The 12,108-nt window shown below is 37.6% G+C and overlaps 1 protein-coding gene and 1 long non-coding RNA gene across 7 annotated transcripts; one reads left to right on the top strand and one right to left on the bottom strand.

Moving 5' to 3' along the window:
- Positions 1 to 1,446: 1,446 nt before the first annotated feature.
- On the bottom strand, positions 1,447 to 5,278 carry LOC104742234 (uncharacterized). Of its 2 annotated transcripts, none has more exons than XM_010463214.3 (7): positions 4,975 to 5,278; positions 4,732 to 4,877; positions 3,467 to 4,353; positions 3,001 to 3,380; positions 2,725 to 2,916; positions 2,509 to 2,613; positions 1,447 to 2,410 (listed from the first exon to the last, which is right to left on the bottom strand). In XM_010463214.3, exons 3-4 carry the CDS (start codon positions 4,295 to 4,297, stop codon positions 3,117 to 3,119), a joined length of 1,095 nt encoding a protein of 364 aa, XP_010461516.1. In that variant the 5' UTR covers positions 4,298 to 4,353; positions 4,732 to 4,877; positions 4,975 to 5,278; the 3' UTR covers positions 1,447 to 2,410; positions 2,509 to 2,613; positions 2,725 to 2,916; positions 3,001 to 3,116. The 2 variants fall into 2 exon arrangements, with proteins under 2 accessions (XP_010461516.1, XP_087339612.1); XM_087483486.1 differs by having other exon boundaries at positions 4,737 to 4,877; positions 4,975 to 5,209.
- Positions 5,279 to 5,591: 313 nt separating this feature from the next.
- Positions 5,592 to 7,448, top strand: LOC104742233 (uncharacterized). Of its 5 annotated transcripts, none has more exons than XR_015579662.1 (5): positions 5,592 to 5,776; positions 5,896 to 5,933; positions 6,045 to 6,072; positions 6,195 to 6,432; positions 6,630 to 7,448. It is a non-coding gene; the product is annotated as an uncharacterized LOC104742233 (long non-coding RNA). The 5 variants fall into 5 exon arrangements; XR_015579664.1 differs by having other exon boundaries at positions 5,608 to 5,776; positions 6,206 to 6,432; XR_015579663.1 differs by having other exon boundaries at positions 5,622 to 5,776; positions 6,045 to 6,112; positions 6,206 to 6,432.
- The last annotated feature ends 4,660 nt before the right edge of the window (positions 7,449 to 12,108 follow it).

Below are 12,108 nucleotides of genomic sequence, written 5' to 3'. Positions count from 1 at the left end.
AAGGTCCGCTTTGTGCAGCCAAACGTAACCCTTCCACGTACTGGGCCGTTGAGTTGAGAGCCTCCAGACATCAGAGGAAAAATGGACGATATATAGATCCCTCGTTTGCTAGTGGGCTGACAAATATGAACTCATCGATATCGGCCTCAGTAAGAACACTTTTGTCCAAGGCGAGAGTAGCAAAAGACAGAGAGGCAGCAATCAAAGGACCTAGCTCTTAAAAGCCATGGTGAGAAAGGTGACGGACAATGTCAAGGAGGATAGGCTATGGAATGGTATCCATAGGAGAGCGGTAGTGGTTGTGTATGTGTGATATCAATGTGGCAAAAGAAAAGGGTTCCCCGGTCTTTATATAGAGGCCTCTGAACGGGGAAGGTGGGAGTTATCTGTCTAGTATGTGGTATTTACTAATGATGGTTAAATAGTAAAGGTTACTGCAAATGGTAGTAAATGTATATTCGGCTCTGCAGACGTTTTCGGTAAAAGCAGAGGATTTAGCTTCATTAAGTGGTACTGGACGAATACAAACTGAAAGATTAGCTACTACGAAGAAGTGGTACTAACAGTTGGGAGTACAACACTAGAACTAACAAAGGAGCAACCACATGACACAATACCAATAGAAGAAACAACTAACGTAGCGTCTGTCCATACGACAACTAGTGATAATACATGGAGGGATGTCAACATAGTTCCACGTATTAGCATGGGAACGAAGCTTAGTAGGGCCTATTTGTAGGATATGGTGGAAGACACTGCTAGAAATATGATCAGCTTGTCGGAAATCACAAGTAGACGAGACAAATGTTTCAATTGTGGAGATTGATTCTGAGTAGAACCCAAGGCAAAGCTGGAACACCCCTTTGGCGAACAACGAATGCGGTGAACTACTCCCAATAGTGCATAACATCTGAAGACTATCTTCTGCACGGCCCATTTTCGCAGCAAGTGGGATGCTTTCAAGGTAAACCGCAGTGGGATTATGAGATTGTAAACAATGAAAAAAGAAAGGCTGGTAGGTAGAAGAAAGATTAATAAGTGAAGCGTTAGTAAGGAAGAGATCGAGGACGACATTGTGGAGCCCCGCAGGATGGGTTGCGACTTTGTTGTAAAATTTCGAAGCTAGAAGCATACCACGAAGATCAGTAAATTATTCTTCACCAACACGTCTAGCTATGTCAAGAGCAGTATTGAAATCAAGCTTTTCCATTGCTGTTCGTACTGATATTGGCAGAGGAAGAGTAATTTTGTAATGAATAGGGAACAAAAACAAATTATAGACTTCCTGTGGAAGCATTGATTGGCATAGAACAAGTAGGTGGGCATTAATATCAGTATTCTTCACTGGAGAGTGAAATTTTCAGTAGACAGATGTTGTTTTAGAGTTATGGAAGATTTGATCTAATTTTTTGCAGAGTAAATGAACGGCGTATTGGCGAGTGTGTGGAATAACAGAAATCTTAAAACCTTATAACTTGGTATGTATTGAAGACAGTTTAACATTCTATGATAATGGAGAAATGATTGACTGTTACAAGTAGCAAATACAGATTCTGTATGTGGTGACAGGGAGACACTATACATAGCTAATGAGTAGGTAAAGTTCTATAAGCAAACTCTTCATAGATCGCACGGGCATAATGCATTCTGATGGCATCAACTTGTGTTTCGGTAAGATGGTGGAGCTCGTCAGCTAGGTTGTGTGAATGAAGTTCAATAAATTTTATAGCTAGTAGACCACAGTCGCCACCACGAGTATTTTGTGGCCGGCCATGCAACCTTTTGAAAGTGATACCAGAGGCATCCCAACACGATGGTACAGTCGAACAAACGGAACGAATGAGCGCTGGTAACATTTTTGAAATAGGAGTCATGTAAGAAACAACCTTGCTGTCAGATGTGCAGGCGTGGAAAGGGTCGAGGATGTCAATATGACCCTTCAAAATATGTACGGCCAAGGCAACCCAATGTTTTTTCCCCCAATTCATGGGGAGATAAACAATGTCAACATCTCTGATCAACTCCAGATGAGAATCACGACCGTCTACATCACTACGAACATATGCAACCAACAAAGGACTCTAAGAATTTGATGTTTTGGGTCTCTGATTGACACTCAGAAACCTATTGGTCATGACAGGTGTGAACATGGAATCAAAAATGGTTATTCTCTTGCTAGCGAGTGAAGGCCCATCATGTGGTGTGGATATTTTGTTGGAAGCATAAGAAGTAGTTGTTGCTCCAATGTAACAACAAACCTTTGAATCTGCATATAGCGCTGATACGTCGCCATGGGAGGATGTGTCACATGAACCAAATCAACTTCCTCTTCGTTTCCAGTACGTATCGAGTATATAATGGAAGAGTACTTTGCGGCTTCGTGTAGTAAAGATATGCGAGAAGGTTGTTTCTGTTGGAATTAAAACATAACTTCTAGAGTTAGTAATCGTGAGGAGATTAGTCGAATATGAGAAATGGGAAGTTTAGGTTGTTAGGCAGGAAACATACTGGAAGGACAGAGAGCGGAATGCTATGGAGTCTCTTAAGTGGAGCAGGTGATAATATGGGCAGTGATGGCTGAGCATTATGACCGTTAAGTGAAGGCACATGGACCTATGAATCACAGGAATAATTTGGAAAATTTACACGGAGATGAACCTCAGCTCAACGGTCAGAAATATAGTAAGTACATGGTCGAAGTAAGTGTAAAGGATACAAACAAACCTTGTACGAGGAAGCAACGACATTCACATGGTGCAAATAAGAATACCCATTGGAAGAGGAGGGGAGCGGCAGAGGAAAACGGTATTGAATCAGAGGGATGTAGGGCGATAATAGCTGATGGCCTAGTATCAGAAATTGGTGATTGACTATGGCTAGGTGAACCTACTGCAGAGCTTGACACCAGATATGTACCTGAGACACAAACACAACACATCTTTATAGTCTGTGAAAGGGGAGTAAAGAAAAGTATAAACACAGTAGAGCATGTGTGTTTACCTTTAGCAACGTTGCCAACGGCTGCAAACTGACGTTTGTGGAGAAGTTCACGAACTTCACCCATAAGAGATGCCTTGAAGGTCGAAAGTTTAACCTTTATGATAGAATCAACGTCTTCAGCAATCCTGAGGTTCTGACCTTTTTTTGTTTTTTTTTCCATTTCTTTCTGTTTCGGAACGTTCACTGGAGCTGGTTAGGTCTAATAGTTTATGTTTCTGTGCATAGAGTAGAAGTGGTCGCGATGAATCACCTCCAGACCAACTTTCCTTGATGAAGTGATAGCCGGAAACAATAAGGCTCTCTAAATGCTTAACCTTGGGGTCGCAATACCCAGATGTTAGAAAGACATGCTGGCGAGGTTTGGGAGACATAACGAACAACTGCAATAAAAAAGAAAATAATATAGTAAAAGACAGCGAGAATAGCAAAAGATAGAGACCATAAAGACAGAGGCAGAAAATCATACGGCGGGATCATTTCCAACATCGAAAATGGTTGTTGTATGGGATGACTTGCACTTCGGAAGAATCACAACAACTTCGTCAAGAAAGGTCGACATATCTCGCCCATGAGGGAGGTATTTAAGCAACAATGGCACATATGTGAATGCAAACAACTGGATTGCAAGAGGAAAACCGTGGACAGACATGGACGATTTTTTAAGCTTCGCAAGTAAAGACACTGAGGTTGGCAAATAGCTTCCAACTTTCACCATTCGCAGCAGCCTTGTAAATGAGTGGCGACCCCAAGAAATTTTTTTAAAAAAATCAACATCTTTGACCATCTCAACCACTTCCGCAGATGGTTTGACTGGTTGGTTCCTACATAGAAGTATGCCCTCCACAATAACAATTAGACAAAGTCTAAATTTACCCCACATAGGCATATTTGATTCAGATTTCAACCGGCTGACAATTTCTTTAACTGTCAGAGAACCAAGTGTTCCGCCAAGTAACGTATACCAGTAAGGGGAGTCACCTTCACAATGAGTGGTTGCAGCGGTGAGTTCATTCTCCAAAGGTAAAGGGTAACACCGTAGGCCAGTAACATCTTCGAACTCTTGAAGGGAGAACCGCAATGGATGACCCCCAAAGACGAACCACAGCTCATCAATGTTCTCTGTGTAGAGCTGCCTACAAAGCATCTGGTGAACCAACTGGCCAGACAATGAACATTGACGAACATGAAGAGAAAAAAGCTTCCCAAGCGGGGAAGCCAGCAACCGATCAAATTCTGGCATCCCTTGAAGTATTTTTGAAATGTCAATCAAGTACTTGGGTTTAGAGTAAGAGTTCATTCGGACTGCATAGTCTGGATAGCAATCAATAGCAAAAATTCTGGCAGGCAGGGCACCTATACCATTGACAGACGTAGACAGTAATATTAGAAAAACTGTTTTTCAAAAGGAGATGAGAAAACGAAATCTAATTTATTCAACTGAAAACCCAAGCGTAAGTCAAACGGACACCACTTAGTTATAGCAGTTCTAGACGAACATAGAAGGGAACTAAACCCTACAGGACATGCCCAAATTAAGAACGACAACTGAGAACCCAAACGTAATTGCGATATAGACCACATAGTTATAGCAGTTCTACACTACCAGAGAACTAAACCCTACTAAGCATTCCCAAATTAAGAACGGACAATGAGAACCCAAGCATAATTAACACACACAGAACCAAGATATATCAGTTCTAAAAGAGCAGACATACGAGAAGGACACTAAACCTTACACAGCATGCCGAATTAAATTTCCTCCAATGAGAACCCAGACGGAATCGTTACCGGTCTGTCTAATGATGAGGTATACAAACCTGGGCTATGAGATTCATGAACAACCTTACTGTCGGCATCCATTATTGATGGAAAACAACCTAAAAGGAGGAAAAGAGGATAAGAAGTAAGATTCAGAGTAGACTGATGTCGTTTGAAACTGAAGTTGTTAAAAAAACAAATCCTGTCTTTACTTACCTATCAACTGACTTCCTTTCGATCTCTGCAACTTCTAAATGAAACAATGTCCCCGGATCGCTAGTAATATCAAGTAGCAGAGGAGGACAGGATATAGAAAATTAAAGCTGGAACCGAGGAACGCTACATGCACGTGTGAGGTTTTGTTTTTTGTACGCAAAATGTAGGGCGACCATTATTGCCCCTCATTACTGGTCTGGAAACCAAATGTTTCCTGTTTGCTTTCTCGCCGGTCTCAGGCAGGGGCAACGAATAATAATATATAAATCGTTGATAAAACATTTACCAATATGAGAAGAAGGGTAACTGCATAATCTCGCGTAGCAAATAAATAGTAAATCTGTAAACTGTTGGGAAAGTGGTGAAAGCAACAAATACCATCCGTGAAAGTGGTCATCTTGTAATTGATTCCATTTTAAATCATAAACGACAGCTTCAAAATATATAATCAAAATCGGAAATCTAAACCTTAAATAACAAAATCATATATATAAACCAGAAACCAAACATTGTAATAAGGGAAAACCAAAAACAATCATAAACCGGTTCAACCGACCGGTATTTGAATTGAACCAAGCGAATAACCAAATTTGTGTGTTGGTTTTTTCGCCTGGCATAGAACCAAACGAGCGAGAGCACAGGCCACTAATCAAGTTGCTGTTCCAAATCGAGCTCTATTATAATTACTCCTGTTGTTGAGTTTCTTGTCCGATGGGATTTTTTTGAGGATGCCATTAATGGCGCAAGGAGAACATTGGAGGGGCTCTGTAGTACAAACCGAACCCTAAGTTCCAATCTTCAGGTTTGTCTCTTACTAACTATTATTAACCATAGTGTTCTGATATGATTTCCCAGAAAGAAAAAAAAAAAAAATGGATTTTTGCATAATGATTTTGCGAGTGAATTTTTTACTTATCACAGCTAGCAGAACATAGAAGGTCTCTTCCTATTTGCTTCAGGTGCTGGTTATTTCGCTACCTTATTACAAACTTGGGCTCTTTGTGTTTTTTTTTTTTTTTTTTTTTCCACGGCTGCGGAGACTAAACTCTGTTGGTGTTTGTCTGTTCTAGTCCAGTGGAGAAACGTTTGATTGAGGAGGTTCGAAAGAATGATATTTCGATTATTGTTGGTGAAACCGGTAGTGGCTATCTCTATTTTGCTCGGAACCAAGTTAATTGATGTTCTGTGTATTTTTTTTTCTCTTTTTTTCGCTCACGAAGAATTGCCTCAGTTCGTATACAATGCTGGATTCTGTCGGGAGGGAAAGATGATTGGCTTTTACTTTGGTGGACGTGAGGTTCCTGGGCAGTGCTTTCGTCTTTATCCGGAGTGGGAATTTGAGAGACTCGAAGATATTCAACTAAACCAGAGATCAAGAGATGCAATCTCTCAAATATAATTTTGCAGCTGACGGCTCTGGGAACTAATGATATAGTTGGATTTAGATAAACCTTCAAGGTACTTCCTTTGTTGTGGATATCTCTGTCATTCTCTTATACTTGAGAATATCGGTCACTGATTTGGTATGTTGGTTGCTATAACTAAAGTCTTTTAATTCTTTTTGGGAAGTTTGACTCTCATAGCTGAAGCATTTATTCTCTAATGGTCTTTCATAAACACTTTGTTGATCAAGATTGTCATCTGATGTTAAACAGTGGTGAGGAAAACCACGGGATGACGGTTGGAGTTTGCTCTAGAAGTAGCGATGTTGCTGAGCCTATGTTAAAGCCTCAGTGGTACGTGAGTTGCAACGTGATGGCAACGGAGGCTCTTGATGTTGCAGCAGTACTCTGCTGAATTGAGAAGATGGCTAGAGAACATATGCGACTGGTGCATCTCGAGACAGCTTTGAATACCGGCATGATACGCCGCTCTAGAAGAAGACGATCACCTTAAGGAAGCAGGTGCCTACGACGACCAAGAAACGAGGAAGATGCTTCCGTTATCCGTTTTGGGGTGGCCAGATGAAACCGAGGACTTCAATGGGTCTGATTAGTAACATAATGGAGCTCAACTCGGATTGGAACACCACGACCTCTTGTTGCTTCTCCGATATACACTCTACCTATATCCACCATTGGTATGATCTCACTTGGTCAGGTGCAATTAGAAACCCACTCTCAAAACCGCTACTAGAAACTGCTCTTTCTCCTTTATCTTTCTCTTTGTTCTCCTTTTCCTCAGTCTGGTCACAACACCACCAGCTCCGATCTGCAGCTGATGAACTTGCCACTGCCTCACCACCGCCATGGATCAGTCTCACCTTTGTTGCCGTTCATCCGATGTCAAAGTTATTATAACTATGCCACTCCAAAGTCCAACCACAATGTATATCACCATTAAAATCTAAATTTTGTTCTGATGTGGAATCTACCAACCAAGCGTTAGGGGGTTTCTCAGAAAACAGTTTGAAGTAAAAATCAAAAATCCCATGAAATTTCAAAGAGTTTTTAATAAGTATTATATTTTGTACAGTCCCTTTATCCCGTATGCTACAACTCTTCTCCTGCTAAAGTGCTAATGTATTATATATTATACTTTACAGCTCTCAAGATGTCTCGATTTTAATCAGAAATATCCGATAGAGAAGATGAATAATCCCCTTCAATATATCAGTTGCTTTCGTAGTGGTTACAGGAAATTATTTTGTTCTAAACTAAACTAGTGTTTAATAAATATATTGATGAGTGTTGCTCGTTTAAAATAAAAACAATAAAACGCACCATATAACACACTAATTATTTTATTGATTACTTAAAATTACTACTGACATGATGAAGGAAGAAAGACCCATACAACAGACAGAACAATAAAACGCACTATATAACACACTAATTATTTTATTGATTACTTAAAATTACGACGACATGACGAAGGTAGCCATATTTCGAATTATCACATTCAATTTTCTCACACTCGAAATAAGGCTACCATGAAACCAAATACGGATTTTGGAAGTGACAAGAAGGAAACCGAAGAAAAGAAGGCCGGCCGGTTCAGAAGGAAAAAAAAAGAGTGATGTTCCTATGAACAGACCTTCTTTTTCTCTTCCCTTCTTGTCACTTCCAAAATCCGTATTTGGTTCTTTGGTAGCCATATTTCGAATGTGAGAGAATTGAAACATGTTTGGATGTGAGAAGTGAAGAAATGTTTGAGTGATGTGTAATATTTATAAGCAAAATAAAATTGAGTGATGTCATCGTAGATATGATGACATCAGCTGAGTGACCTCATCGTAGAAATGATGATGTCATATGAGTGATCTCATCGTAAAAATGATGATGTCATATGAGTGATCTCATCGTAAAAATGATGATGTCATCTAAGTGATGTGAACCCAAAATTAGATGATGCAGCTACACCTACCATTTACATATATTGCCTAGCCAAATAGTGATTGGTCTGATTCCACTTCTAGATATGCTCTAAATGAGATAAGAATGTATTCCAAATAGTCGTTTGGCTGGAAGAATTGATCTTTTGACTTCGTTCGTGTTGAAAAAGACTTAAAGATGTTCTTGGATGGTGATCATATCAATATATCACTATTAAAATCTAAATTGTGTTCTGATGTGGAATCTACCAACCAAGCGTTAGGGGGTTTGGGTTTCTCAGAAAAAAGTTTGAAGTAAAATATCAAAATCCCATGAATTTTAAAAGAGTTTTTAATAAGTATTATATTGTGCACAGTCCCTTTATCCCGTATGCTACAACTCTTCTCCTGCTAATGTATTATATATTAACTCGACCTCTATTTATTCACATGGTATTGATACTTTACAGATCTCAAGATGTCTGGATTTTCATCAGAAATATCCGATAGAGAAGATGAATAATCCCCTTCAATATATCATTGCTACTTAATGCGTTCTCCCACTGGAGAAGTTATTTTTGGAGAAGAAACAATGCGTTTTTGGGATCTGCGTGCTCTCTGGTTAGAACTTTAAGGGGTCCTAACGGTTTGGAAGTCTTTCCAGAGTCTGTTGAATAATTTTTATGGATTCTGTCATTTCGCTAAGTCATACTAAATAACGAGCTAATGAATCTCTTTGTTTTAGTGTTTAATAAAATCGAAAAATTTCTCACCAAAAAAATGAAAAAAAATTCCCGCCAAAAATATTGTTCATCTAAGGATAAAATGATCATTAAAAATTAAAAGAGGGCAAAAAATGAAAATGGCCAAAAAGGGATATTTTTGAAAAGGGATATATCAAAGGGGTATTTTTAACAAATTCTCAATTTAAAATTAGAAGTAGTATTATTTTTTATATACATACAAGATTAGGACCGCACGATGTGCGAGTTTTAAAATAATTTAATAAAATTAAAATTTTTAAAAATATAGAAATAGTTTTTTTATAAGTGAAATAGATTTTCTGAAAATAAATAGATAAATATTTTTAGTTAGAGAGATTTTTTTACTTTAATACACTAATTTATATTTTAATATTTTAAATTTATTATTACAATTCTTACAATAACCTAAAGCTAAATTAGTGACCACCAAAATATTTTTCAAACATTAACCATTACGAATATTATTATTGTCAAATTTCAAAAACGTTCAACAACATATTCACAAAATGTTTTACATGCAATCAACCGATCAAAGCGTCATCTTTGTTAACATCCACTTACAAAATTAATCTATGTTTTACCACTAATAATGTGTTCTTACACCCTAAAATATTTTATTATAAAAATATGCTCTTTATCACCACTTATAAAATGTATCTCTAAACAAATTAAACCAATTTTTGTCTCTTTACTTTCACTTTGACGTAGTTTCTTTTCACCAGCAAAATTTTTAGTGACAGTTTGTTTAATCACTAAATTGTTTACTCAAAAAATATTTTGGAGGAAAAAGATAAGAAAAAATATCTACACGATTGCAATGAGTTTATGACCAACCCAATAAAATTTGAGAAATTAAAAGAGAGATAAAAAAAATTAAAAATTATAACCACGATGATATAGGAGTCTTAGGTAATTTGTAGATATAAAATATAAACTAAAATAAAAAATTCTAAAAATAGTACGACACAAGAAATTTAAAATATTTATTTTAAAGGGAATAAATAAATAAAGATCTTACATATCTTTAACTGAAAAATAAAAAAGAAACTCAAAATAATATAAAATTTTTATTTTAAAATATCACGAATTTATAATAAAAAATCATATTTAACTAAATAATATAACTAAAATCTAAAAATGCTACAACATAATCAAATTAAAATATTAAAAAGAAGGAATAAACAAATATTAATAGTACATAGATTCGTTATCCAAAATTGTATAAGACAAATAGAATAAAAGTATGACAACCCGTCCCGTGGACCCCACTAGCCCCCCGCTAGCTTGCCCCCATAGATCCCAAGCTGGCTCTGCAGGGCATTGATCCTAACCCCTCACTGTGGATATCCTAATTCTCCAGTAGGTTATTGGTGCACCATGCGTTCCTCGAACTCTGGTCCCCACCCTTTAACAATCTTCCCACATGACAAGTTGTCACCAATTGATCTGCAGGTCATCAATTATTCTCCCAATCGCATTATTAAGATCTCTTTATTATGGTATGAAACTTCAATAACAATTTAGAATATATGAATCTTATAAGGATGTTAAAATGGGTACTAGATTCACACCCACACGTACGTGCGAGATTAATTTCAAAAACTAAGTTTGCTATTAAATTTATAATATATTACATATATGTGGAGTTATGTTTGTAAACATATTTTTTAAAGAATGTTAACATTCATAATTCGAACTCATACCAGTTAAGTATTCGATTTGTTTATAATTTGGTTTAGACTAAAAAAGTGATCAGTTTTGTCTTTGTTATATGTAAAGATAACTATATTAAAAAAAAACAGTAGAGAAAGACGGTATATCTATTTCAGAACAGAAAATAGTAAAATAAAAGTGGTATGTCCCGTCGCGGATATGATTTTCTATCTCATATGTTTTAATCATAATCTACACATTTCATATTATATATTTTAGTTTATCAGAGAAGAAAATAAGTAAGTGTTTCGGATCCTCACATATGTGTGGGTTATATTTGTAGATATAATTAGTTGTATAGGATTATAACATAAAGTTATATTAGCTTGTTATAAAAGTGTGAGAATAAAATAATAATCATTTCACCGTAGAATTTGTTAAAATCGTACTACTGAACCCTTGTCTCCATGCCAAAGAGCGTTGAGGCCACGGTGCCATAGGACAATGACATTAACTCTAACATGATAATTATTACTTATCTATGGTAACTCTCCAAGAGGCCTGCTACCTCCTCTTGGACCTACTGGATCTTCTTAACTGGACTCTAGCCACTTGGGTTTCTCTTTCTCCTTTGGTACTTGTAGAGAATAGGAGGGTGTTGAGCCCCATATGTATCACGATGCCACTTCTTCTCAAGAGTTGTCCAATTCTACACACTTTAGCCATCAAGGTAATATCAATTTTCCTTATTGAGATTCTTTTGTTTGTGTTGCCCATTCATTATACATGTCATGTTGGAAGAGATCTTCTGCTTTCACACCGGGGGAAGACCATCCGGAGCAAGGACCCCAACAGTTTGGAAGATCTCTTGAGAAAGGGTTTTAGCACTGGTGTATCCTATCAATTTACATATCAATTTTACTTCTTCTGATCCCTATTTGCATTTCAGTGGGTTGGTCTGGTATGAGAAGTTATGGGAAAGAGTATATTACAACATTTTTAATTCGTGAATTTCTAATGATCGCTGTGTTTCGCATGCTAGATCTTTTAATATTCTATGTTTTTCCTGAAAGCGTGCAAATCCCTATGTTGTGCGGAGCGGAGTATCTTATATTCGCTGGGAGAAAGCTTTTCCTCTGCAAGGGCCTTGTGGAGTAAACCCCCTACGGGCGGTCGTCCGTCGTCGTAAAGTAGTCCCCGCGAAGATTTCGGGAAGAGGGGTAGTCTTGTGTGTAAGCATAGCATTTCTGGTCAAACCCGCCCAATCCAACTAAGAAGAACCGAACCTGACAAACACATCTTTTTCCTTTTGGGAGGGTACTCCGAGTATAGTGGGTACCTCGTAGGACCTCGACCCACCTACTCGGGTCTTGTATGGATATGCAGGAAGGGGTGCTCCTAGGT

Source organism: Camelina sativa, chromosome 14 (genome assembly GCF_030686135.1).
Source record: "Camelina sativa cultivar CO46 ecotype springtype chromosome 14, ASM3068613v1".
Taxonomy (NCBI): Eukaryota; Viridiplantae; Streptophyta; class Magnoliopsida; order Brassicales; family Brassicaceae; genus Camelina; species Camelina sativa.
This window is presented reverse-complemented; position numbering and strand designations above follow the sequence as displayed.